Source organism: Haliaeetus albicilla, chromosome 10, assembly GCF_947461875.1.
Source record: "Haliaeetus albicilla chromosome 10, bHalAlb1.1, whole genome shotgun sequence".
Taxonomy (NCBI): domain Eukaryota; kingdom Metazoa; phylum Chordata; class Aves; order Accipitriformes; family Accipitridae; genus Haliaeetus; species Haliaeetus albicilla.
This window is the reverse complement of record NC_091492.1, coordinates 4,040,032-4,068,006: the sequence shown is the minus strand read 5'-3', so window position 1 is coordinate 4,068,006 and position 27,975 is coordinate 4,040,032. Positions and strand designations below refer to the sequence as shown.

Sequence of the window (27,975 nt, the reverse complement as noted above, 5' to 3'; positions counted from 1 at the left end):
GGAGGAAAACGTCGAGCCGCAAGACCTCAACCTGCTCTTCGAGTGCCGGCCGCGCACGCACGTAGGGCCACCTCACTCCTCTCTCAGCCGCCGTCCTAAACGCAGCCAGGCTTCCCCTGGCAGGGTTTTATGGGCGAAACACCCTGCGTGGCTGCTGGAAGGGTGCGCAGCCTCCCTCGGCACCTGCGGCCGAAGGCGTGACTTGGCGGCAGGGAAAGGTTGCCTCTCCCTGCCTGTAACCATAGCCCCGCGCTCGCAGGGGAATTGGAGCCGGCGGTGCTGGTGGCAGCGGGTGACACCGTCCCGGTGGCCCCCAGGGAGCTCCCCACCGCTGCGCAGCGAAGATGGGAGAAGGAGGTTTCGCCAAACTCTTCCAGAAAAGGTCGTTTTTCCGCTTCGCCCAGAAATATCAGCCCCTTGGAAGCGGCGAGCCAGAAGAGGAGGTGAGGTTTGCCTGTGCCTCTTGCCTGGACCTGCTGAAATAGTTTGTGTAATTGGGGTTAATTTTGTCTACTTTGCCTGCTTTGTCCCACCGGTAACTTGATATCGCGGCCTCTGTGCTCTCCTTTCTCTGCAGCTGGAGTTGTTCTGTGTACAACAGGGGATAAGATTAATGATGTTTACCAGGCAGCCAGCTGAGATGGGGATACTTGTTTCTATGCGATGCTCCCGGGACATATAGCTCAGGCCAAAGTCCTGGCCAGGAACATTGTTCTCTGCACTTGAGGAGGTTCAAGATTAACGAAACGTGTAGGAGAGCGACTGCCGTGGGGCCGTGGGCACTGTGGGAGGCTTTCTGGAGCGCTCGCACGAAATGCAAACGCTGTCTCGGCAGAAGGGTAGATGAAGAGCGAGGCTAACCCTGTCCCCAGTGGTACCTCTGCCACCGGTGCCGGTTGCTGGTGGATGGGCTGTGACCCCTCGGGCTGTCCTCTGTGCTGTTGCTGCAGTCATTACTGGTAACGAATGGTTGAGAAGAGCTTTAGCTCAGACCTGCAGAGTCCACTTCGATATAATGCTTTCTTTTCTTGAAAAATGCTGGTGTATGAACATTGGTTTCCCCCTTCCTGCTTTCACTGTCTCTTCTTGGTGCAGGTGGACCAAAGAGTGGGGGTTTAGGTGACGCATTTACTGTTCTTGTTTTTTTGCCACAAAACCTTCAGGTCTGGGATTATCTTATTATCACGTTTGCTCAGCACAGGGATTTCCATTGCTCAAGCCCCATTTTTTTCTCCCGCATGACAAATAGGTTGGGCACCCTCCCACGTAAACCCGATTTGTCTAATTCCTTCAGCATGTGGGGTGAGCCCTTAGTCCCATCCCAACAAGCACCATCCACACACTTTGAGATATTCATGTTCTTTTCTGTGACTAAGTTCTTTTCTCAGGTGTCATTTCAGCTAATCCTCTGCTCTCTTCTGAGTCTCGTCTTTCCAGTATGGGGGTTGGTTAGTGCTACAGGGAGAGGAAAATAAGACATTGAACTCTTACCTTATGCACCCCGCAGTGCGTTGTGCGATGCTGCTCTACACTACTCGAGCATAGCTCAAAATCCCAGGAAAGGAAGATCTCAATGAGGTTACAGAAAGTATCTGTAATCTTGCCTTGATGGCAAGCTGAGATTTCTGATCGAACATAGGCAGGAGGCCACCAGCAATTAGTCTGACTAGTTCTTTGGCAGCACCATCTCTGCTGCGCCAAAATAAATAATGATACATATTTACTTCCAAATACAAACCCTTCTTGAATTTTAGCTCTAGTCCGTGCGGTGTGATACATTTATAACAGGACAGGAGACGACCAGCATTTTGGCCCAGGCGTAGGAAATAGGCAGCAATGCAAAATGACAACAGGAATTTGAAAAATCAAGAACGTATTCTCGGGTTATGATTTAGGCTGGTAAATGACTCACATTTCCTCTAAGGCTGGTATTTTGCTTCTTTACTTGAAAATAGTTGCAGAGCACTTTCAATCTTAAAGACCCTTAAGTATTTTGGTCAAAGGGTTGTCCTGGGCCTCAAAGATATGAGTCCAGGTGATCTGATGGGACTCAAGCTACAATAAATACACAAATTGTGGATTGTGAAGGAAAAGCCCCAGCACTGGTAACTGCGAGGTGATGGCCAGCTCACAGGCTCTGGCGATGGTGTTATCCGGAGATGGCAGAACAGTTAACTTCTACATCAAAGCGCAAGCACAGCCTGTGTCTAGACTCTGCTGTATATGGTTAAAACCCCTTTTTTCTCCAGTGGCCCGTTCAGAACCACAGGGAATTTTTGTGGTGCCGACTTACAGTTTATGAGAACCCTGTGTTTCCCGCAGAAATCTGAAGACCATCCAAAGATTTTACTTCTGAGCATCCAAGCATGTGTGCGTGTGTGTGTGTGCACACGTGTGTGTGCATGCATGCACAAGCACACGTCACTGTGTGTGTCCGTGTGTTTGAAAGGGAGAGAAAAACCCATGCACTGCATGGGTCGCATCGCCTTTTCCCTTTGTAATACCATCCAGGGCAATCTGTCCATCTTTATGCCGTGGGGTGGCCTCCATTTCCACACACAGTGCCGCTGGGAGAAGAGTTCATCGTGGAGATCTACTGCCAACCCACCAGGGTCCTGCCGTGATTTAGGGGCTTTTTCTCTTGTTAGCTTTAGAAAGAGCTGGCTCCTACCCCAGGTGCATCCAGGTAGTAGATTTTAGTGCATTAAGATCTTCTTCAGAGTTTCTTCAGAGCTGGACTTTTCCACTGCAACTGTTCCATTTCTTCTCACCAAAACCCCTTTTGATCCTTTCTCCCACAATACCTGATCCATTTGAGATTCAGTAGCCATGAGATGGAGTACGGGTATTTCCCAGCCCTGTCCGATACTCAGGGCTAAATCACTATTCCAGTTTGGTTCGAGGCTTTTTTCCATTTCAGGTTTCACACCAATGAACATTTATGTCCTGGAGGGTTTCACAGGCTCCATATCCTCCTGGATATGCAGAGCATTCTCATCAGAACAGTTTTATTACCAGGCAGGTACCTATTTTTTTATATGCCCTCAAAATAAAACCAAATAGTGTAGCTTTCCTTCTAGGGGAAAAGAAGGAGACCATGGGATTGACTCTGCACAGCAGTAACACAGACTTCACTTGCACACGTGTGTGTTTTCAGTCCCTTAGAGGTGTCAAGCCCAATTTCTCACATCTGAAAAGCTTCCAGCAGGCAAGGAGTTAGCTCCCTCCCTCCAGCTCCCACAGGTTTTTGGGCTGAGGGCTGCAGCACCTCCATCCCAGGAGACCTTACATACCAAGTTGCCTTAAACTCTTGGGGTTTGAGGGTTTTTTGGGGCATGGGTGGGACTGGTTTGGGTGGCTGAGGAGAATTCTCAACTGGGGTCACTGTTGGCTGTGGAGCTGCAGTGACTGGGCTTTCCTGCAGGGATGGCAATGCCAGCTTTCCCCTCAAGGAGCTTTGTTTCAGATTAAAGGGAGCTGGAAGATTTTTTTTAATTAAAAAAAAAAAAGCCAGGTTTGAGCAGGAGCAAAAGAGCAGTGGGGGTGAGGGGAGTGGGATGTGCAGCTGGGGGCAATGAGGCAGCGCTCATATATCCCTGGGGGCAACTTAAAATCCAGGGAATACTTTTAAAGCAGCTTTTCTGGAAAACCCTTGGCTTTCTGAACAATCAAAAAGTTTATTTTAAGGCTTATATCTGCAAGCAGGGAGACCAGAGGCTTTATTTCACCTAGAAAGTCTGCAATTCTGTGATAGACATGCGATGGGGGAGCAAGAAATTGTGTGCGAGAGGAGCTGAAACTACGGCGGGGGGGTGGGAAACGGCTGGGGGCTCCGATAAGGAAACCCAGCGAGGCAATTCCTGGCTTTGCAGGGCTGTGGTTTGCTCTGGGTTGGTTTCTGCACGCTGCCTGCACCCCTGAAACACGGGTCCTTCGCCTGCCGCGTGCACTGAAAAAAGCAATGCAAAGGGCTTTTCTGGGAATGGTTTGATTTAGTTACTGTATGGTTTTTTTAGTTAAGGATGAAGAATATACAAGAAGAGGGTTTCTGTTTGATGTTTTAAAGGGCTTCTTGTTAGACTAAATAACCCAGCCCACTTCTGACCGGATTACGATATACTAGCTGGTCCAAAGTAATCTAAGATGGAGGAAAAGAATATGCAAAACCTCAGTAAAGGCAGATGCGGCGGTGGGGGAAATCCCGAGAACTGATCTTTTGGGCTGTTTGCCAGAGTATACAGAAAGGGCTACGTACTCTCCAGAAAGCCCCACGTTTTCTTCCTTCCCGCACGGGCTGCGTGGTGCAACAATTGATGGATTGTTTTAGGGCGAGGGATGCGGAGGCAGCGGCGCAGGTACCGGCAGCGCCGAGCACTCTCCGAGCTGCGTTGTGGCAGGCTGCTGCGTGGCTCCCAGCCACCAGCAGCTGCTCTTTACAGCCTCCAATATCTCCTGATCTTGCAAAGCAATAGATAAACTAAAAATTTAATTTTTTTTTTTTTACTTCTTCCTGCCCCGCCACATGGAGTCGTGCACTCTCGTGCTTGAGTTACGCCTAAAAGATAAAGGTTAAAAATGTAAATGGATAGCACTGATAGCCCACATCTGTTTTACAATGTAAATGGAAAAGAAAGTAATGCACAATAAGAGGTTAGTTTATAAAGGGGTTTGCTCAGGGCACTGCCTGGTGCCTAGCAGACATGGGGTGGATGCATTTAGGGGCTCTGCACCACCAGCACTTTGGTAAAGAGAAGGGAGACAAGGCTCCACTGATGGATTTCCAACTTGTGCACTGCTGGAGCTGTTTATCTGGTAGGAAAAGTTGTGTCAATTGGTCCAGGGGAAATCACTCACAGGTGTAAGCTAATCAATGCAAATTAACTCATCCCAATAAAGCTGTTCATTTCACAACAGCCCCTGGTTGTAAGGAGCATAGGTTTTTAGAATAGAGCTAGCATTTCTGTTGCTCTGCAGCCAGTTCTGGCTGCGTATGACTTGGGCATGTCTATATGCTGTGTGGTTTTGTCATTCATTTCCTCCACACCTTTTTAAAGGTAAATATTAATGACAGAGCTGGGCCCAGGCTTCCCCTGCTGCCTCTGGAGACTGTAGGTATGTTACCCTCGTGCCTGGGTCTTTTCCCATCCTCCAGTTCCTTTAATTAAAATTTAAACTCCTTTGAGGCAAGGTTGTACCTTGATGCCTGCATATGCCCTGAGCAGCACAGAGGAGCCTGTAGAAACTGCGTTAATCAAGTCAGCACAGTAATGAATGTAAGGTATGTTTCTATATGTGACAGCTTTGTATTTTCTTCACAGTAAGTCCTTCCATCTCCTTAGATGCGTGGGTGGCTTTTGGTCTTACAGGGTCTTGGAGTCAGCAAAGTTACAGGGAACGGATGAATTTGCACAGCGAGGATGCACAAGTAGGAATAAATCATCAGTTTTAAACATGGAAGGACTTTTTTGTCCTTTCTAGGGATGGCTGTTAAGGAAATGTTAAAATAAGGGTGATGTCTGGTGCTAGTATGCCTCAAAACAGTGGAGAAATACTGCAGCTTCTTTGGGCAAAACATGGTCACCTGCATGAGGGAAACATGGAAGCAGGAAAATCCTTGGAAATCTTGGGCAAATTGCAAGGGTTTTGGAAAGGCAGGTTGTTCCTGGGGCAAAATGGCTTTTAAACGAGCACTGCACAAACCAAGGGATCACACCAAAGTCTTCTGTGTTTCTGCGGGGAGCAGGTCAGTACCAGGATCTCTCTCGCATTAGCAGCTGTACAGCAACCAGTGACAAAAAGGGGGCTGCAATGTATGGAAGTGGCAAAAGCGTTTTTAAGGAGCAGGGCTTAGAGATGCTCCTATCTCATCTGCTATGAGCTCTCCAGAAGCCACAAGACAGAAACAGATTCCGCGTACCAGCATGAGCGAACAGCCAAAGAGATTTTTCTGCATTTATCTCGGGCTTTAGATTGCAAAACACTGGATGTTTCTAGAAACCTCCTGAATATTCATAGAAGGGCTGATTCTCCAAATACCACTTCGGGCACTTCTGAAGTCCTCCAAACCTTTACTCGGGTGCTTCTATGAGCTGGACCTGAATGTTTCCCCCAGCAAACACCGCAGGGCACTGGTAGCAGGGAGCTGGTGCTAAATTCCTCCCACCCTGCTGAGTGTGAGCTGGCCATAGGGCTGAGCAATGCCGGGGGCTGAGCACCACGCTCTCTTGGGATCCCTCTCCTAACGAACACGGGCTCTTGTGCTTTATGAATGAAGGTAAATAGAAATGGATTTTCCTGTCCCTCGGGAAGGATGAGATTTCTCCCTCTCCGTACTTGCCCTGCAATAGCGGTCGCATCGCCCCCGTCATGTGCCTGGCTGAGATTTCAGGGGACGCTGCCGCTCTGGAAAGAGCGTTTTGGAAAAAGAGATGAGGGATCTTGAAAGGGAACGGAGGTCAGGGTGCTGAGCCCCCGGGCGCTGGGAGTTCGGTGCAGCCCTCAGGCTGCCTGGATGGGGCAGGCAGGGTTTGTCCTGCTTGGAGACGTTCACAGAGCTGCGGTGGAGGAAAACAGCCGTGGAGACGGGAGAGGAGGCTTTTGCTTTCTCCTGTTGGCTCAGAGATTTTTCTCTCGTGTGTTTGCTGTTCGTTTATTAGTCTTCAATGAGGGAAAATAGGGTTTTTTCCTTGCTGTGAGCATTGAGTGTGCAGTGGGCTTTGAGACACTGGCACGGAAAAAAGCTCAGCTCGGGCAGGATACCTGCAAACAGCAGAGCCCGGCACGCTTTTCTGACTAAGGCAGTGCTGTGGGTTTGTCTTTTTGGTAATCCAGTTCCTAATAGCCTTTCTTCCACTACAAGGATGTGCACCTGGCTTTGAGGCTGTAATGAGGATTAATTAGTGAATAGTGTAAAGTGCTGTGATTTAGGAAGTGTTTTAGCTAACTATGAGGTCACGCAGCTGGCAAGGTGAGTGAAGGGAATGGGATTAAGGGAAGAAGCAGAGAGATGCTGAAATACTTTTATTAACTGTACTCTCCCCTAACGATTGCTTTATCTCATTTACTCAGACCCATGAGGAGTGTGAGCTGAAAATAATTGAGCAGGAGAAGGAGGTGACAGTTCTGCCCCCGAAAGATGCCTGTAAATGCCATAAAGAAGACTTGGCAAAAGCTTTAAACGTAAGGGTTTTTACACGTTTGCCCACTTGGGGTGGGGAGACCAGCCCTGGCAGGGATGTTTGCGGTGGCAGAACCGGCCGCTCTGCCCCAGCCCCGCTCGAGCTTCCCTGCGGCCACAGCGTGGACGGAGCTGGAGGGATGGAGGGACACTGGGGCTCGGGAAGGAAACTCCAGTTACTCAGTCTGCATTGGGGTTTGGTCTTGGGAAAAGAAACAATCTGATGTTATAACTCACGTTTAACCCCATGTGTGAAAAATAGATGGAAGTTTAGAAAGGCTGAGTCCCCACGACCAGGGAAAGCTATAATGCTTAGCAGTGTTTTGGTGTCTAACCTTGCTTTTTTGTTTTTTTAATTTTTTTTAAATCCAGGCAAAATGGATCTTATTCCTCTTCCATTTGTTCTCTTTGAATCTTGTTAGGGTATTTTTATTTTTATTTTTTTCTTTAAATGTAGAGTGAAACCAGAAATAAATTCTTTACTATTTTAGATTTCTAATTCATCATCTATTATATGGTTTCTCACTTGTGGAAATATTTTTAATTAACTTGTGCTTACTTTATGGATTTCTGTGATGGTTCATGGTAAAGTTTTATAGATAACAAAAGTAAATACCTAAACAGAAAAACAGAGGATAGATTTATTTTTTTTTTGTGGGGGACTGAAGCATGAACATCTTGCCCAGCCTACTTACAGGTTTTTAAACATAACTTTGCCTTAAGAACTCTCCTATAACTATTCTACAATAAGTAATGTTTGGTTTATTGTTGTGTTTTTTTTTTTTAAATTTCCCTCTAGGTTGACTTACAAACTGGACTGCCTGAGTTTTCTGTGCTACAGCGCAGGTTAAAACATGGCTGGAATGAATTTTCAGTAGAGAATACAGAGCCGATATGGAAGAAATATCTAGACCAGGTAAGGATTTTCTGCACAAAAACCCCTGGCTGGATTGGCCTGAGCATGTATCTACATTGAAATATTCAGGGTTTCTACTTCCACAGATTCAGCCATGGAACAGGCTGTGCCCCAGATACAGAAAGTGTCTCTTCCCCTGGGAAAGCCATTGTGAGATTCAGACGCAGGGTCATTTAATGTGAAGATAACATCTTAAAATAAAAATAAACCTTTTTATCTCTGCACAGTCCACAAATCAAAAACCATAGTTCAGTGACCTGATTTCTGGAGCGTATTTATTCCCTTTAAAGCAAGTGATAAAATCATGAAGGTTTGAGGAAAACCAGTAGTAGCTGAAAGCTACTCTGATTTCAGTTACCCCAGTGAAGGAAAGGCCTAAACCTCCAGCAAAAGCAGAGGCAGTCGTAGAGCTCAGGTGAGTGTTAGTGTCTCTATTAGGAATACATCAGTAACATGCCATGCACTGTGAAGATCCATGATTTCAAACCAGCTGCCCCCAAAAGCCAGGCAGAAGGTGGTATTTGCCATCTTGTTTTTCCCCAGCTGAGTTATCCTTGAGTTTTGCTTTTATTAACTGGTTCTCATCTGTATTTAATGCACCTTTCACCTCTTCTTTAGAGCTTTTAACCAAACAACAAGGGTCTTTTTTTGTGTGTGTGTTTATTTTCAGCCAGCAATTTGACTGGTTTTGTTCTTGCTTAGCTGGATCATGAAGATTTTAGTTGCTTTGAAAGACTGTATTTTTATTTCATGGGTTACCCCTTTTTTCCTATGGGATCAGTATTCTTTAAGCAGTTTGTAATCATCACTAAAGCTCTTCAAGGATTCTTTTATTCTTAATAAAAAGTGAGCTGGTGCTTTTTTTCTGCTCATCCTTAACGAGTTGCTTCTCCTATGGGGACACCAAATGAACTCTTTAGTGCATCTCTGATCCTTCCACAACCTGTTGGTCTCTGGAAGAGCTGCTTGCAGTCCCACACCATTCGCACCTCAGCGCTTGAGCATTGTCCCTCAGCAGACACTCGACGTGGCTTTTTGCAGCTGCAATTTTTGTAAAGCAGCCCCTTTGGCCCAGTCTTTCCAAAGAGGAGCGAAGGGGACTTTCACCTTTGGCTTCAGCAGGGAATAAATTTAAACCTTGGCTTTCCTGCCATGCATCACCACGTTCCTGTTACCCAAAACAGGCAGTCTTGTCTTTGCCCAACTTAACTCCCTTACCTCAATTCCCACATTAGCTAAACAGAGCTGTAACTTTCTCAGGTAGGAGAAAAGTCCTTAAAATCTGTGCTTAAAAGCAAAAAAAAAAAAAAAAAAAGTAGGATCTTATTCCTGCAGTGCTGGGTACAGTGCAGAGTTTAGCAGATTAATTAAAGGAGAAAAAAAAGAAGAAAAAGAGGATTTTTGGTTTCAAATTCTAAAAAGACAATAAAGTTTTTGTTCATACCTATCGTGCCTCCAAGGAGCTCTTAGGGTCAGCCCTGTGCTGTATGTCTGCAAAGGTGAGCCTTGCTTGTGCAAGCAGGGGAAAAGAGAGGAAACTATCGGTTTTTGGTGCGAGCCTTGTCCTGCTGGTCCCTGATGCCATCCGTCTCCTGTACAGGTGCAGGATCCGGCATCAGCCTGACCACAGATGCTGCACCCATTCTGTCTGGGCAGGGCGATGCTGCTGTCACAAGCAAGGAGGGTCCCTGCAGCAAAACCGTGTGTTTAATCCTTTCTGATGAGATGCGAGGCCAGCTCACCTTCAGCATCTCCATGTTTAATTTTATATTGCAATTTTATTTTTTTCAGTTTAAAAACCCCCTCATTCTTCTGTTGCTGGCTTCCGCTTTAGTAAGCGTCATCACGAAAGAATACGAGGACGCCGTGAGCATCGCCATGGTAGGTGGTACCTCTCCTGCAACCCAACCCTTCGCTCTCTGAAGCTGCTGTGCCCACACCTGTAATGCCTCTTTGTTCACAGGCCGTGCTCATCGTCGTCACCGTGGCCTTCATCCAGGTACATCAGCCAGAGCTTGGCTCTGCAGCCGGGGCTGTCACGAGCGAGCCCTCTCGTGTAACTTGGCTTTCTTCTCCTTTCTCATTTAAAAGGAATATCGCTCGGAAAAATCGCTGGAAGAACTTAACAAGCTCGTGCCCCCTGAGTGCAACTGGTGAGGCATGCCTGCTTCAGTGGGTTTTAGCAGGGTTTGGGTTATGAGGGAAGAACTGATCAGTGAAGAAAATTGCTTCAGGGTGTCATGCACGTAATGAGAACCCGGCCTCTGGAGGGATAGCACCGTGTGTGGGTGCAGCTAAAAGGGGATCAAATAATTCTGGTTTTTAAAGTAGGCACCTGCTGGAGTTTAATAAATGCTGAGAGCCAGCAGGGTCCCAGAAATGTCCCACCCCGCATGAGGATCCCTGCAGCCTCTTGCGTGTCGCTGACTCCCTGTGCAGGAAAAACCTCCCCTCTGAATTTTTTTGGCTTTAGGGTAGTTTTTGCCCAAGAGATTGGCACAAAATGGCTTATAGGCGGAGGTTTCCTCACCCACGCCTGCCCTTTGCTGTATGCACAGGCACACCGGGCGTTTCGGTGCAGGTCGGGCGCAGGCGAGTGCGGCCACGGCATTGCCCGTGGAGCAGTGGTAGGGTGTACCAGAGACCGCTTCCCTGACTGCTTTGATGTTCGGTATCAGTGCTTTAGAATACAGAAAACACTTCTATTTATGTCTTTCCAAATCAGTTTTGTCACGGCCAACGTAAATAAGCTGTGAGGCTCAGAGAAACCTTGCACTGCAAAAGCAGTGTGGGGTTTTCTTCTAGTCCAAAGTTCACCCAGGTCTGGATCTTATAAATGCCGCTGTTTGTTCTTTATTTATGATATGATACTATGAGCATCTAACCACTTGAAAGGCTGTACTTTTAATACAACATTGAAATGCCAGTGGTAATACTAGCTTTATAAAGCTTCTTTTTAGGTTAAAGAATCTGCATTTCATTATTTAAAGCATAAGACACAGGAAAGCACATCTTCTTGACACTATCTCCCTTATAAGTGACTTAAACAGTACTTATTGCTGAAATGCAAGTCTTCCATAACCTGCCCACCAGTTTGTGAATTAAAACTGGGCCCAAACAGAACATAATCATCTCTCCTTTTCATTATGAAGATTTTATGTTCTTATATACATCGGAAGCTCTTTGGGGCAGGGCTCTTGCTTTCTTGCCAGTCACGTTCCCAAGCCTGCAGAAGGAATAAAAACCTCACAGCCTGGTTTCCTTTCTTCTTTTTCCATTTGTCTCGTGTAGCCTAAGGGAAGGAAAACTGCAGCATCTTCTAGCACGAGAGCTTGTGCCTGGAGATATCGTCTATCTGTCTGTTGGCGACAGGGTTCCTGCAGACCTCAGGCTGATAGAGGTAAATACAGCTACACGTATGAGAGCCTGTTTTGGAAATTTCTTGTTTTAACAGTGCCAGAAATGTGCCTTTTTAATTAGGTTACAGATCTGCTGGTGGATGAATCCAGTTTTACTGGAGAAGCTGAGCCTTGCAACAAGACTGATGGTGTCTTACTGGAAGCGGGGGACATAACCACACTGAGCAATATTGTTTTCATGGGGACCCTGGTGCGATATGGGAAGGGAAAAGTGAGTTCTGTCATCTTCAATCTTTTCCTTGGCATTAGTTACAGAATGTCTAGATTTTGTTTCCATCTGTCTCCCTTTTTTCCTTTTTTTTCAGGGTGTAGTTATTGGGACAGGTGAAAATTCACAGTTTGGAGAGGTGTTCAAAATGATGCAAGCTGAAGAGGTAAAGAAATCTATGTCTGTGGAAATGGTGGATGTCCTGGATGAAAGTCTGTGAGCAGGAGTGGTCCCAAGAGTTAATGCACTGGGTCCATTTTGGTTTCTGCTACAAAATGCCTGGGTGACTGAGGGACACCAAAGTGTTGTATCCAAAACAGGTTATAAGCAGGATTTAGGCTTCTAAATCCAGACTTGATATGTAGCTTGTATCTAACCTTGTAGTCACCTAAACCTCACAATTTCTTCTTTTTTTTTTTTTCACACACACACACTTTCCACTAGGTATGTAGATTTTTTACTTCCACACATGACAAAATTTCATGGGTCAGATCTCTGAACTAACACAGATGAGGGTCTAGAAACTAGGTAACTCTTGATCCATTGACGCAAGAAATCACTGGAAAGCAGAAGCAGCCACTATGCGAGATGCTGTGATGCATCTGCAGTGCTGCTGCAGATCTGTGATGCTCTGCAGTGCTTAAAAGTGCTGCTGCAGAAGCTCGGATCTGGCACCCTCCTTGGCCTGAAACTCGGACCTCCCAAACCCTACCACCTCCCAGGGTCCCTCCTACGTGTCAGCTTGAGCTGGCTCGGTGGAGGAGAAGGATCTGCTCAGCTCTGCCAGGTCACAGACAGACTGGCCCTGGTCTAGAGAGGAGAGCCCAGACCATCAGGATGGGTGTCCCAGGCTTTTATCCTTTACCCAGAGGCTTTGCACACATGTTATCTAAACCTGGACTCGATCGCTAAGGTCCTTTCCAGATTTAGCCCTTAGTCTGCCTCCCCAGCTGTAAACAAATATAATTCATCTCTTCTCCCACTTTTTTGCCCATCTCGAGTGCATTGAGGCAGAAAATCTCTCCCTGCAGGATGCTCTGTACCCAGCAGACCCTGTTGGGGGTTTGGGGTGGGAAAGCTCTAGGGTGTATCAGGCAGCTGTGGGGACCACAGTAATGATACCCAGGACTGTGGGGGTCAGTCGTTCTGGGCTGACCATCATCTTCTCGTTTCACATACCAAGCAAAGAAAACCAGCTATTCTCTAATGTTTCCAGACTCCCAAAACACCTCTCCAGAAAAACATGGACAGACTGGGGAAGCAACTCACTCTTTTCTCCTTTGGCGTAATCGGTGAGTCGGACGCAATGCTCGTACTTGCATGGTCAGCTGTGAAAGCTCTCTGTTCTCCGGGGCTGCTTTCTCCAAAAGTACTTGTTGATGTGGGTTACCTGGACTTTAGGGGTTCAAGCAGAGACACCTCTGAAGGGAGAGGTTTGGGGGCCTCATTGCATACTCAGTTCTCCAACAACAGCTAAAGCAGGTTAGAGATTTATGAATTTCTTGATGTTTTTTAATCAGATGGTTTTCCCCCCACCAGGTTTAATAATGCTCATTGGCTGGTTACAAGGGAAGCATCTCCTCAGCATGTTCACAATTGGAGTTAGGTGAGGACTGGAGAGCACCTTTCTCTTTTGATTTCTAATGAAACATGTCCCAGGGAATTCCTTGTTCAAAACAATGGACACTTCACAAAAGGGAACTTGAGTAAGACCTTTCATAAATACATATTGATCTTGCACTAGTGAAATTAATGTGAGCTTTACAACAATTTAAGAGGAAAAAAAAAAAACAACCACCAAGTTTGAGGGTTTATTTAATTTTAGAAACTGATATTTTGAAAATCTTTGCTGGCATTTCCACTTCATCCAGCTGTTAATGTCCTTTCCTATCTGTTCTATGAATTTAATGGGAGTGCAGCAACAGCAAATATTACTCTTTGCTGTTCTTACTGGATTTACATCTAAAGATAGGAATGCACATTTTATGTGGCATAAAAAGCAGTCACAACCTCCTAATCAAACATAATAAACCATGTGTTTTTAGTAGTACCCATAAAACCTGTTGTTTGGTGTTGTCATGGCTCTAAAATCAATCCTAAAAAAAAAAAAAGAAAGAAATTTTTTTTTTATATGGAAATAAGAACAAAACCACAGCTGAAGAGATAAGAGAAGCCAAGCTGGCTTGGTGCCCACCTTCCTGTCTCCTGGGTGAATGTAGTGGCAAATAAAAGTGGTTAAGCCTGAGTTTTGGAGACCACCCTATGGTTTCAAAAGTCCTCTTTGATGACTTCTTGCACATACCTAGAAGTGTTCAGAGTTACCCAAGGAATAAATAAGGGACAGATGCAGACTGTGTCTGGATTTTTCTAGCATGTCAGGTGTCGCAGGTTTTGACATTGCACCGATTCAGTGTGTGCGGCACGGGGACATCTGGGGAACTTGTCCTGTCCCACCACAGCTCGTACCCACGTGTAAGAGGTGATGAGGGGCTGTGTGTGGCCAGGAGCCAGTGGCTAATGTGTGAGCCAGGGTGCCAAGGAATATTCAACTTCCATCCTCGGAAAGTTAAACAAATGAAATGAAATGCAACCCCTAAATCCCTACTTAGCCAGAAACTAATGCTCTTTGGCAATGTAAAGAAGAAAAGTAATTGTTCTGTCAAAATCTTCCAGAAAAAGGGTTGAGGAGTTGGATAAATGTCCTGCTTTTGTATTTACAGTGTGCCAGGAGTCCCAGTAGTTAGCCCTGAGTGTTCCCATTCAGATACACACATATAAGAAGGAAAACTCACCCCATGGAAATGTCCCTTTGGCACGTTTTGGTCGGTACTCGTAGTTTGACCCCTGTGTTGAAGCTGTTATGTCTCTGCTGTCCCCAGCCTGGCAGTGGCTGCCATTCCAGAGGGTCTTCCCATCGTGGTCACCGTTACGCTGGTGCTGGGCGTTCTCCGGATGGCCAAGAAAAGGGTGATTGTGAAGAAGTTGCCCATAGTAGAAACCTTAGGTAAGGCTGCAAAGGGGTCACACAGCTTGGTTGTCTGCTAGGCTTCAAAATCTGAACTGAATAGCAATGGGCTGGCCAAGTAAGCCTTGGTTTGATTAAAAAAAAAAAAATTTAAAAAAATTGGAATATGTGTACTGTGTGGCCACCTCCCTGATATCTAAAGAGTCATGGAAAATGGGGACAGAGAGAAAGAGAGAACCTTGAGAAGGAGTCCAGCCCATCCTCACAACTGCAGGGCAGAATGAACCATAATGAAATTATTCTTCCACCTCCCCTTATCTTCAAATTGGCCCTTGCTCCCAGGTCACTGTATTCCAGGCTTTGCTGCTCTGACCTTGGCCAGTATGGCAGTTATATGAAGGAGAAGATACGTTGTGTATTTAGTAGCACTCATTAAAAAGTACACTAAATGCCAAGCCTGGCCTGTGCAGTCACAGATATCTGCTGCACAGCCGGATCCTTCAGCTAAAATCTGTCTTCCTTGGAAATGCTGCTGTTGGTTGAACTGCCCTTGTTTGTTCTGCAGTTAAGGAATCTTATCACCCTTATTTTATTGTATTTGCCCTGACCCAGGACATCTGAAATGGCCTTATCTCATGAAGAATTTCGTTCTGGTAGGGCTGCGCCCAAATAGGTGTAACTGCCAGATAGCCGGGTACTCTGCAACACAGTCTAAGCATGGCAAAAACTGTACTCTCCCGCATGTTAATTGTGCCGTGTCGTTAAACTTCTGAAAAGGAGAAAAATAATCCTTCTTCTTTATCCAATTCTTTAATTGTCAATAACTAAAAATGACATATTGAAGGTGGTCGCTTTGCTCTGTGCTAATCCTTCTAAATTGCAATTAATTTAATTGCAGCCCAATCTGCTTTATTCTCTCCAGGTTTTTACCTGGTGGTCATCATGCTCATGGGGTCTGTGCCTAAGCAGCATGATCACCTCCAGAACCAGGGAAGATATTCAGACTTAGAAGGGTGCTGGAGCCTGATTCTTTTTTGCATTAAAGTAATTTTTCCCCTTCTTGGGAGTGGAAACTAGCCTGAATGTGGTGACTCTGCTAATCGACTCCTTTGCTGTATTGTGGTATAAACGGGCCCTGGAAGAAATGTGCTTTACTGAAGCAGGATTGTCACAGAGCAGAGCACGAGTGGGGCAACTCCTGCTCTTAGCTGTAGATTTTTAAGTATTTTTTGTAACAGTCTTTAACACACATACCCTTGCAATCCCATGGTTGGGCAGGGAAGGGCTGTTATTCCTGATTTAGAGAAGCAAGGGTTAAATGGCCTATCTGAGGAAGCATGTGGCAGAGAGGGAATTTGATACGCCTTTTCAGAATATAACAGCTGTTCTGTTGTGTGATACTGCAGCTCAGAAATGTTGACCAATTCCCTGGAGATCAGTGCCTTCTCCGACTGCCCACCATATGATGCTCAAGACAATGTGGCCCTCTTCAGATGTTTCCTGCCATATCTCACATCCAAATTATGCATGCGATACCCTGATGTGCACTCAAATTCTTTCCTTACAACACTCTGTTAGGAAACTCACCCATTCTCTTGCTATTTTCTCCCTTTTCTTACCGGTGCAGTTTGAGTAACATTAGGGAAACCTGTTCTCCCACTTCTGGGGCCCTGAATCTCGTGGTTCAGTTGCAGTATTTATTAGGTCTGATTAAAAACTTTCCTGCATCAGGTTGCTGCAATGTCATCTGCTCAGATAAGACAGGGACTCTGACGGCCAACGAGATGACGGTGACTCGGCTCGTGACCTCGGATGGGTTCCAGGCAGAGGTATGGCCAAGGCGGTAATACAGACCGCCCTGCTCAAGCTCAGCAGGGCCAATTTGCTTTTAGTTCAATTAGGCCCAAATGAGGGATGTTGAGTCAGTCCCAAACCGAGCAGTTCCTTGCACATCACTGATTCCGTCGAAGAGAAGAGACTTTTGCAGTGCTGGAGAGAGGTAGAGGTGGGGCTGAGTGTACAAAAGCTGCTCAGATGCCATAAAAAAGATGTTTGTTGACAACATTTGCTGTTCTTCGCAATTATTGTAAATACCAAAACCTGCCACTGACCCTTGTGGACCCATCTTCTGTGGGAATATTTATTACACGAGTGACCTGATCCTTCCACTTGGTTCATTTACCTGTGTGCAAAGTGGGTAAAAAATCCAGGCATGCAATATGTAAGGCAATGGAGGCATAGACCAGTCATCAGTAGGGTAAAACCAGTGAACCCGCTGCTGCCAAAGGGCTGGATCTCTCAACTGAGCTGCAAGAGACTTCTGAACTCATGGTGAGCAAGTTCCGTATACGACAAGCTGATTCTTTTTGTTCCTGTACAGCTATTGTAATATTATACTTTCATTATTTGCAGCCTTTCCTATAAGCATTGATTTGAGCTAGAAAGAATAATCCCAGCACGCCTTCAAAATGAAAAATTTGCTCGACTGCACCCCATTGTATAAAGATGTAGTATAGTCCTGCCTGGCACTGGGAAATTTGCTTTTTCTGTCTCTCTCTTCCTCAGGTCAGTGGGGTGGGCTACAGTGGAGAAGGAGACGTTTATCTTCTGCCATCAAAGGAGGTTCTTAAACAATTTTCCAATGTCTCAGTTGGAAAACTAGTAGAGGTAAGTATAAATTATCAACCAGCTTGTCCTATTTATATTCAATTTTCATTTGTGCAGATCCCTTTGGGTAATTAGTGTGAAAAAAAGCTACTTTTGTCACTCTAAAATAAATTGTCTTGCTAGAGCATTCTCAAGGAAAGGCTCCGAGTAATTGTGATATAATACCTGAAGCTTATAGGTGAAAGGTAGTAAAGGTAGAACAAGATACATAGGGAGACACTAGAGTCATCAGCTTAAAGTGTCAATGACATTTTGGATAAAAATACAATTCTTGCAGAGGAGACACTGATTAATTTTACCACGTTCAGGTTTTTATTGTGGACAGATTCTAGACTGTAGCTACATACTCAATTTACAAATGTATTGTGATGGTCTCTGGCTTTCCTGTTAGCATTAAGTAAAATCTTGCACATTCAATTGTAGGCTAAAGCGGAGTATTTGGGTAGTGAAATGATCTGAGCTGGAATCTCAAATGGAGATTAGGTCTTATTTTATCTATACTGCAAGTTAGAATCAATAGTAGGAGAGACTAAGTTCTCATTTTCATGATTTATCAAGCTCATTAGATATATATAATGTTTTGCTTGATGTTAATTTATCCAAAACGTAATATTTTACCAAATATTGGTGTATCCTATGGATTAAGCAGGTTTAGACAGCATAAGAGCTGATCTCAAGAGATGCTGCTATGGGGAATAGCACATCTTTTGGGATGTGGCTGCCTTCATTCTCCAATCTTTCATTATTTCATTTTAAAAGATGAAAAAGCTATGAATTTAGTTATGAAAAAAATAAACCATGTAAATATGTCCCTTCCTCTAGGCTGGCTGTGTAGTCAATAATGCTATTATCAGGAAAAGTAGTGTGATCGGACAGCCCACAGAAGGAGCTCTCATTGCCCTTGCAATGAAGGTAAGATTGTTAAGATTTAAAATTTTCCAGAAATTTAAAAAAAAAAAAAAAAAGAGCTGGAATTGTTAGGTCTAACAGGAGTGATCAGACTTCTTTACAGTCCCCAGACTGGTTTTAGTCTTTCCTTGTCTCTTCTCCCCAAGGTCATAGATATACACCTCTCCCATGTAAACCTCTTGTCACGGACAAACACTTTCCTTGAGCTTCTCTGCTAACAGCAAGAATTGTTTTGCTTGGTTAATCTCTGCAATTACGCTCTATAATGGATTTCTTTGGGGCTCAGGATGGACTACCTTTTTTTATAGTTTCTGCACATGCCGATTAAGAGTTCGGGAGGAAGACAAGAGAGTGAAAAATGAGCAAGAACAGGCCATACTAAAAAGCATGGCAGAGGCTCATCATCGATTTGGGTCATCTGCTAGCTTTTACATTTTTTTTCTAGTTGTGATTATGTAAAACAAGATTTTTTTAATGAATATTGCATTCGTGATCACAGGCAGAGGGCTGTAAAATGCCTCAGGGTATCATCTAATCAGCGTTACGCAGCCTGTGGTCCACAGACCTCAGGTGGGCTGTAAAGCACAGAAGGTGCCTGATGAAACGATGCACCTGCAAACATCTGTTCCTACCTCCTATTTTTCAAACTTGTAACTCTAATAAGGAAACCATGACTTGTCATTTGCAAAACAGACATTTTATTTCCTTAAACGCTGAATTAAAATATTCCTTTTGCTCTGCCTTTCAGTAGCCAAGCAATAGCAGGACATGAGAGAGGTTGTCTCTTCTGGGTTTTTTTAATTTTTTTAGTTTAGTTGGAGCTGGGGGAGAGAGAGATTGGAAGCTACTTCTGACAGCTACCACTTCACCTAGAGCACCCATGTGTGCTGCTAAAGCAGGCGTGTATTGATTTGGACTGTTGTACTTCATAGCTGACGGGTCTTTTGAGTTTAATTCATTAGGAAATAATTTGAAGCCACATCCACGCTTGACCACTCAGTTATTTGAAATTTTCCTTTTTCTTCCAAGTAGGGTGGCTGGGAGATAACCAAAGTGGGGGAGCCTGAGCTTGGGCTGGAAGAAATATGCTCTGCCCATTGCTTTGCCATAGATGTAGGGAAAGGACTTGAGCCTCCTCTGACCCAAAGCCCCACCGAGACAGCAGTGCAGCTCCCTAGTTCTTGCAAAAGTCAACAGGGATCGAGCTTCAACCTCCAGTTTAATTTATCCTATATCAGGCATCAAAAGGAGAACATGGGTTTGAAATATGAGTTTTACTCTCCCCACGCATTCTCTTGAGCTCTGTGGTATATGAGTGCCTGGAAGTACATGGTCAACGGTCAATGCCTGTAATATGGAAAATATACACAAGCTTTGGCATTATTCAGCATTACAGTGCTCTTTTTGTTTTACCTTACTTTAGATGGAACTAGCTGACATAAAAGATATTTATGTAAGAAAGAAGGAAATTCCATTTAGCTCTGAACAAAAGTGGATGGCTGTGAAATGCACACTGAAAAATCAGGTAAAGCAAACAGTGGTGTTGGCTGGTTTCGTGTTTCTAATTGTGCACCTCAACAATGGGCATGAAATGGTATCTCTTTAGCAAATGTTTTCAGAAGCTAACTATGTCAGGAGAAAACTGAACAAACCTCAAAATTCCCAACTTGGGTGTAATTTTAGCTTGCAAAGTTGTGTTTGAATGGGAGAAGACAATACTTTTCATATAGTGGTTTGAGCAGGGAAACAAAAGCTTTTCAGAGACAACTGACAGGGGAATAAAGATACGATGTCTGGCAGAAAATGTTGGCCATTTTTCCCTTACTGGGTTAAGGAGCTCATTTTGGCTGATATTGTACTTTGGTTTAAAAACTTACCAACCTTTTCATTACCATTCTGTCTGTGACGGCTGAACGTGAAAAACGTCTAGAGCAAAAATATCACATGCAAAATACATGCACCTGGGCATTTTACAAAACAGGTAAAAGAGCAAACAAAAGATCTTTTTTACCTAGGATGTAAAGCCTTATGCATTACCAGTATTTTTAAAATGTGTTCTTTTCTTTTTTCTTTTTTCTTTTTTTTTTTTTTTGATAAAGTATATTATCTCCTTACTTTAAAGGATCAGGAAGATATTTACTTTATGAAAGGAGCATTTGAAGAAGTTATTCAATATTGCACTCTGTATAACAGCAGCGGCATCTCGTTATCACTCACACCCCAGCAGAAAGCCTTCTACCAGCAGGAAGAAAAACGAATGGGCTCCTCAGGTCTACGGGGTCAGTCATTGCTGTCTATGTCTCCCTTACGCTTACAGGTTATCATGCCCTAATGCTTTCCTGCTCTGTTTTGGTTAGGATGAACAGAGGCTCAGTCCTTAGCATCACTTGCATGATCTCTTCATAAGACTTGTCAGAGTTTGCCGAGGGCCATGTCTTAGGTCTGCTGGCTGCTTGCTTTCCCCTAATCTTTTCTTGTTGGGTTTAAATTAGTGAGAGTGAAAGGAGCTGAAAATAAGCACTGGAAATGGTGAATGTTTTTCTTCCTTGAGTGTTGCGATTGCCTGGGATACGGTCTGAACGCTGCGTTGAAAAGCTTTGTGCTGAACCCGATCTAAGCGCTGCTCTGCCAAGCTTTGCTTTTGGAGAAGCTGTTTCAAGAGCAACAAAAAGCAACTTTGAGAGAGGTTCCAAACATGGATTTGGGCACTGAGATTTTTATTTGAAGTTTGGTTCAATTCTGTATTAGAACCAAATCTAACGATCTCCTTTTGATCCTGATTGCGTGTCAGTGCGCAGCCCACAGAAGTTTTTATACATGCGTCGTTCCCTTCATCACTAGAAACATCCTTTCAGAAATGTCTTAGTCTTTCACACAATAACAAAGACACCATCTCCTGTGCATGTTCCTAGGTTGTAAGGAGATGAAAACAAGTCTTGGCATCCGGGTTTGGAAGGTGGTGTAGTTAATGTACATATTCTCCAGCCCTGTGTCTTGTGGTTAGTAACTCATGTAAGGAGCTTGCTTTACAATATCAGAGTCATCTGCTGTTGTGAATGGCAAATTACCGCTCTGAGGAAAAGCGATTAGCTCAGGCAGGTGCTGCGAGCTTGTGATTCAATCATCAAAGCAACACTGACAAAAAATCCTTGGGTGATTTAGGAATGATTGAATGATATGGTTAGGCACCAAGAACAGAAAAAAAAATGTTCAGAGCCTTGATGTTTATACGGTGGAAGTTTCACTGGTTTAACTGAATTTACAGTTCACATTTTTTAGATTAAAAAAAAAAAAAGTTTTAAGTTTTTACAGGAGCGCTGCTGTTTAACATAAAGTACTTTAATAGTGTCAGGTCTAACATTGCACTGTCCCAATTTAATCCATCTGCATTTAGGGAAGACTTGGTAGACAGCTATAAATTAGAAGGAAATAAATCCTGAGAGAAAAACACATTAAACAAAAATGCTCTGATTCAGATAAACTGGTATTATTTGAGTGGACCAAATTTTTGTGTCTATACAAGTTCTGACTATAATGAATAAAGACCTGATTTAAATGACTTTCTACTGGAAAACCATCAGTTTAGTATCTCTTCTAAATGTTCATTTTAATGTCTGGAAACACGTTATTAATAAATGTAGTCTTGTCGTCTTTTTTTCCCCTCTGTTTCTAGTACTCGCTTTGGCTTCAGGTCCAGAACTTGGCAAACTGACGTTTTTAGGTCTGGTTGGAATAATTGATCCCCCAAGGGCTGGAGTGAGAGAAGCTGTTCAAGTCCTTTCTGAGTCTGGTGTATCAGTAAAAATGATAACTGGAGATGCCCTGGAAACTGCTGTGGCTATAGGTAGCAAACTTAGCTTCTTTCCTGTGGGTCTATATTATGTCTGTCAGATCAGTCAAATGTTCTGGCACTTAATAATCAACTTTATCATTCTTTTTGAGTGTGCAATAGAGGTTTTAAATGCCACTGAGTTCTTGCTTTTCCATTGAAACAAATCATATTAAATGCAGTAATAGAGCAGCTATGAACTATGGGCCACTTTTGGGTATTGTATTGTTTCCATAACTCCAGTTGAGTACGGACAGGGTGACTGGCCCAGCTGGGAGCCGGAGAGCTGTGTGCCCTGTCAGATGCCCCAGGTTCAGATGTATTTCCCAGTAAATTCCTTAATTGCTGCCTCTATTTGTTGAGTCTGGAAATAGTTGGCTTTTTCCAGAGCTGATGGGCAGATCTCATTTTAGGCTTTTTTTTTGCAGGACAGAATATTGGTCTCTGCAATGGGAAGCTGAAGGCTATGTCTGGGGAAGAGCTGGACCAGTTGGCAGAGGCAGAGCTATCATCCACTGTCAAAAATGTAATGGTTTTGATTACAAAAACAAGACCTACTTTCAATAGTATCCATGTAATACAAGACTGCATTTTTTTTGTTTTTCAGGTTTCCATTTTCTTCAGAACAAGTCCAAAGCACAAACTAAAAATCATAAAGGTACAAAGAGCCTCTCAAATCCGTTGTATGCCTCACAAAAACAAGTTGTTGGAGTGGGGGGCCCTCAGTTCTCTAGACCATCTGGTCCTCTAAGGCAGCATCAGCTCAAACTAAAGGACCATAAAACCCAAGCTAGAGCATTGGCACTACTTACACTGAAGGTCTTAGCATTTCTCTTGCAGATCTGGCCTGGGTCATCTGGAAGACACTAGTGAGATATTAGCAAGGATATCAGGAGAATGATTTCTGAAGACTTTACTCCGCTCTTTTAACTCCTGCTGGAGTTGTGGGATTATCTGTACTCCTGAAAATCCAGTCTCTTAATTCTTGGTCTGATTTTTGTCCTCAGTAGGCTGCTGAGTCTGTTTTACCCACAAAGTCACATAGCACTTCTTGCTTTTTCGATATTATGTGCAAATCCTGTGATTGCCAACAGGACTTACTTATCTTCTGGCTTCAGAGCCTCTCATCTCTCCACTCTCACAGGCTTTGCAGAGGGCTGGTGCTGTTGTGTCAATGACAGGAGATGGTGTTAACGATGCCGTGGCCCTTAAATCTGCCGATATCGGGATCGCAATGGGACAAGCTGGTACAGACGTCAGCAAAGAGGCTGCCAACATGATTCTTGTGGATGACGACTTCTCAACAGTAATGTAGGTTTTAGTGACTTTCTTACTATCAGACACTTTCTTACTTCAGATACTTTCTGGCTATCCATTGCAACAAGTCTCCTGTGTGACTAGCCCTGGAGGTGACACAAGATGCAGGACATGTAAGTCAACAGGCAGTAAGTGGAAATACCTGGCGTGGGCTCGTTTTCAGTTGCATACACGGCAATGACTTTTTTGTTTCAAGTGGTAGTGACAAAGCTACCTTTCATCTGAAAGTGCTGGTTTCTCATCGCTGTAGCTAACCGGGGATTTGAAAGCACCTAGAAGTCTGGGTAGATCGTAACTTGTGCTCTCTGCCTCATCCAGAAAGCTCAGAGGAAAGACATAATTAGCAATGCTCTGTTGGTTCGTAACAACAGAGAGAGTAGGCAGAGTAGAGTAAGGATATAAATAGGTCACATGCCTGCTTTATGAACCAAGACTTGGCTGTATGAACCAGGGTTTTCAGATCTACTGGTCCTGATAAAGTCATTTTAACTGAGACGCTGCATTGATGCCCTTCTCCCAAGCTGGGGTCTGAATTTTATCAGAAAGAAGTGCTAGAGAAGACAACTTGTACTTTGAGTGTCACAGGGAGCTCAGTGTAAAATAGTGTGAGTACTAGTTATTTAATAAACTCTCCTCTCCCTTCCAGGAATGCAATAGAAGAGGGAAAAGGAATATTTTACAACATAAAAAATTTTGTCCGGTTCCAGCTGAGCACGTAAGTTCCAGTTTGCTTTGATTCCAGTGAAGCCACCTTTTAGGTGAAGCCATGCAGAATAATGTTCTTCTGTGCTTTGCAGGAGCATTTCAGCTTTGAGCCTAATTACTCTGTCAACAGTGCTCAACTTACCAAATCCACTCAATGCGATGCAGATCTTATGGATCAACATCATCATGGATGGGCCGCCAGCCCAGAGGTATGGAAGAGTCAAATGAGCAAAATATTCTTGGTTTCAATATGTCTGGATTTGGCTTAGGAACACAAGCTGTTATGATTTCTTATCAATGCACCAATCATTTGGTGGTTAGATAAGACAAGTTGTAGTTTTGTTCCCTCCTGATCCCTCCAAAAGCACTTCAGATTTACTTGAGGTTTTATACGATCCTGTTCTGTGGTGGAATCACTTAACTATTCCACTTCTTTACTGTGAATGGTCTGTTGTGAGTGTGACGACCGCATCACCTGCTAGTAGCCCTGCAGATTTGACTAGTGAGGAAATACTGCATACATATGGGGGTATATGCCCCAAAATCACAAGACTTGGGAACCTCATCCACCTGCTAATTACAACTACTACTAATTACAATTACTACTTCCACAATGTGGAAGAGGTGTTGGCCACAATCTCACAGCTAGCTTTCCCTCTGGGATCGGTACTGATATAATGCACTATGGTAGCCTAAGATATCATTTTAGCAGCTCATTATGCAAAAAAGACCTTTGTCATAGGTGTCTCAGACAAACCTGGGGCTTTATGGTAACCCTGTCAGAATACTGATAACTCTCATGCTGTGCTTCAGAGAAGTTCATGCTCCGGATCCATGCTGTTTTATCAGTTTTGGGATCGGTTTATGGTTTCGGGACGATCCACATGAACTAAACTCTTTTCTTCTCTTTGCTTCTCTTTGAGGCAGCTTGGGAGTTGAACCTGTTGACAGGGATACTATCAAACAGCCACCCCGATGTATCACAGATACTATACTCAGCAAATCATTGATCCTGAAAATCTTCATGTCAGCTATAATTATCATCAGTGGAACCCTCTTTGTCTTCTGGAAGGAGGTAAGGAAAACCTGTAACTGTATCTTGTTTTCATCAGGAGAACAAAGTGAAGGGCAATTTCTGAAGTTTGTGTGAAGGACTTTCTGAAATACATCCAGTGGGGAAGGATCAGTACGGGCAGAGGGTTAAGGAACCAGGGTCAGCTCCTAGCTCTGCCCCTGCCTTTCTGTGTTGCCTCTAATTTGAAGCTTCCTATCTAGAATGGGAAAACTATTACTTTATATGATATCGATGCTTTAAGATACTTTTTCACCTCTAGTTTTCCATGTAAGTAGAAAATGCCAAGTACATAAGTACTCTGGATTGCTATTTGTAAATAGTGACTGTTAACTATAACAGTTTAAGTAATTTAGAATACTCTTTACTCAAATTCCACACCAGTTTAAGAATTTAAAACATGGTTGATAAGATCATAAACTCAACAATTGGCAGCGAGAAATTAATGCTACCTAAAGTAGCTAGAACTAGATTTATTCCTTTGTTTTACTACCCTTTGATTTGACTGGAATCATTAAAGGGTATATTTAATTCATCTATTGATTTGACGTATTTTTGTAAGGCTTAACTAACCCCTGAATTTTCACATGTGCTTTCAGAATCCAAAAAGTGGTATAACACCTCGAACCACAACAATGACTTTTACCTGTTTCGTGTTTTTTGACCTCTTCAATGCCCTAACATGCCGCTCTCAGGTGAGATTGCTCTGTCAGCAATAATTTGTCTCAAAACACTAACACAAACATTAGAATACTGGTATTTTGCATAGGAAGGGGTTTTTTAATGTCACTTAAAGCAGCATGATTTTTATCATCTTTGTAAATAAAGTTATCCATCATAGTTCAACTGCAACTATACTTTCAACTACATAGCCCTCCCTAAATTAACATTCATATAACTTCAAAAAGTAATGGAGTTTACATGCAAAGAAACAGTGTGACATTCAAGTCCCAACAGGGAATTGGGAAATGTTACATTTCTTTTTTTTTTTTCCCCCCTCTTCTCTAGACAAAGCTGATACTTGAAATAGGCTTTTTTCGAAACCGCATGTTCTTGTATTCTGTGCTTGGGTCATTTTTGGGACAGCTGGCTGTTATATACATCCCTCCATTACAAAAGGTCTTCCAGACAGAGAATTTAGGAGTGCTAGGTAAGTTAAGTTGCAAAATAATGTGGTTTTTTCATTAAAGCTACTTTAAAAAGCAGATGTGATTGCCAAATTGTTACATGATAGCTCCCAACAGATTGCTGGAAGGAGAAATCAATCAACAGCTCCTATACCTATATACCTACACATAGCTATACACCAATAGTAGTAGTATTTAATGCCATTATCCCAGCCTAGGTTTTGAATCTTGATTTACTGCACATAAATGCATGTAAATGGAGACATGCCAAGATTTTCCACGAGCTCCGTATGATGATACTTCTCTACATAAATCTACCTAGGATCATTATGCAGTTACTCCATTTTGAAAAGGCAGGGTGACTCTTTCCTAGCTGAAATGCAATGCGTATTTTTACCTTTTGAATCAGTCTAAGCAAACTCTACCATAATACGTTGTATCGCACCTACATTAGGCACGGTGCTAGAAGCAGGGTTCAGTGATCCCAAATGAATATCATAGAGGCTTCTAACCACCAAGTGGACTATGCCAACTATGGCTATTCCTTGCCTACCGCAGTCATTTCTCTAATGCCTAGCTATGCTCTTGCTAGTTGTGGACATAATCTATGGAGTTACACCAGCACAAATAGCTACTGCAGGAAGGCCCTCAACTGGGGATTCCTGCCCAACAACATCCAGCTGTCGGCTCTGCTCATCTCTGCTCTGTTTCCTCTTGGCAGACCTGCTGTTTCTCACCGGACTGGCTTCCTCAGTTTTTGTTGTGTCCGAGTTCATCAAACTCTGTGAAAAACGCTGCTGCCGACCAAAGCATACAAAGGGGTGTCATAACTGATGCAAACTTCCTCTAAAGATATACTTGGAATGGAGCTGTGATGCTGGATAATTCAAATGTACCGTTTTCTGACACCACACGTCCTTTCTGAAGATACTCAAGTGAATCTGTACTGACAGTCCTTCTTACGCCAGAGTCTGTTCCTTCTACACGCTCTACCTACGCTGTTTGAACTGTCTACAGAAACCTCTGGAGCAGCTCCAGTTTTAAACCAAGATCAGGTATATTTTTATAACGTTTATCTATATGTCAAGAATGCTGTGACAGTCCCAGACAAGAACAACAGAGTTTCACCCCTGTACAGAAAAATCTATTGTGCATAAACTGAAACTTTATTTATTTAAATCAAAATGATTTTCATATAATAAAAATCTACATTTTAAAATGTTACTGACAAGTATCTGAATGAGACTCTTGATTTAGACCTGTCCTTTTACATTAAATTAGAAGAATGGAAAAGACCTGCCTTCAGAAGCACTTCTTTTCCTGTAGTCAATCTATAGTGTTTCTGGATTCCCAGATATCTAGCCTTGATTCAGCAAGACTCTCAAGGAACCTGTGGGGAGATGGCAAACAGAGTAGAGAGCTGAAGTGCCAACCCTCGGCTGTCAGCTGTTGCTGAACACTGCTGTGATTTTTTTATTTTTAATTTTTTTTTTGTACCTATGTGACTAATAGGAGCAAAGCAGAAGGCTGATTTGATTTGATGCACAGTAGTGGTTGGATTTAATCGCGAAGGGACTCACTTTCACAAGCACATGAGAATAAAGATGACTCATGTACATAGCAGGGGTGTTAAGCTTTGCAGTTGGATCAACAGCTGCATAAAA

At 43.6% G+C, this 27,975-nt stretch overlaps 1 protein-coding gene across 2 annotated transcripts; it reads left to right on the top strand.

Annotated features, from left to right (window-relative positions):
* ATP2C2 (ATPase secretory pathway Ca2+ transporting 2) lies at window positions 1–27,930 on the top strand. 2 transcript variants are annotated; one of them, XM_009930109.2, is made up of 27 exons: window positions 1–443; window positions 7,069–7,179; window positions 7,977–8,093; window positions 9,885–9,974; window positions 10,057–10,092; window positions 10,185–10,246; window positions 11,385–11,493; window positions 11,574–11,723; window positions 11,818–11,886; window positions 12,937–13,012; window positions 13,260–13,326; window positions 14,600–14,724; window positions 16,417–16,514; window positions 17,251–17,352; window positions 18,175–18,264; window positions 19,685–19,786; window positions 20,384–20,540; window positions 21,935–22,105; window positions 22,519–22,616; window positions 22,698–22,748; window positions 23,235–23,401; window positions 24,054–24,122; window positions 24,205–24,321; window positions 25,040–25,187; window positions 25,784–25,879; window positions 26,193–26,334; window positions 27,033–27,930. In XM_009930109.2, exons 1-27 carry the CDS (start codon window positions 345–347, stop codon window positions 27,143–27,145), a joined length of 2,832 nt encoding a protein of 943 aa, XP_009928411.1. In that variant the 5' UTR covers window positions 1–344; the 3' UTR covers window positions 27,146–27,930. The 2 variants fall into 2 exon arrangements, with proteins under 2 accessions (XP_009928411.1, XP_069649454.1); XM_069793353.1 differs by lacking the exon at window positions 1–443 and adding an exon at window positions 6,180–6,274.
* Window positions 27,931–27,975: the final 45 nt, after the last annotated feature.

Bases quoted from the DNA above. Each gene is read 5' to 3' on its own strand.
- ATP2C2 (XM_009930109.2), top strand. From the start codon at position 345: ATGGGAGAAGGAGGTTTCGCCAAACTCTTCCAGAAAAGGTCGTTTTTC. The intron at 16,515-17,250 runs GTATGGCCAAGG...TCTCTTCCTCAG, and splicing joins CGGATGGGTTCCAGGCAGAG to GTCAGTGGGGTGGGCTACAG. The intron at 19,787-20,383 runs GTAAAGCAAACA...CTTACTTTAAAG, and splicing joins AATGCACACTGAAAAATCAG to GATCAGGAAGATATTTACTT.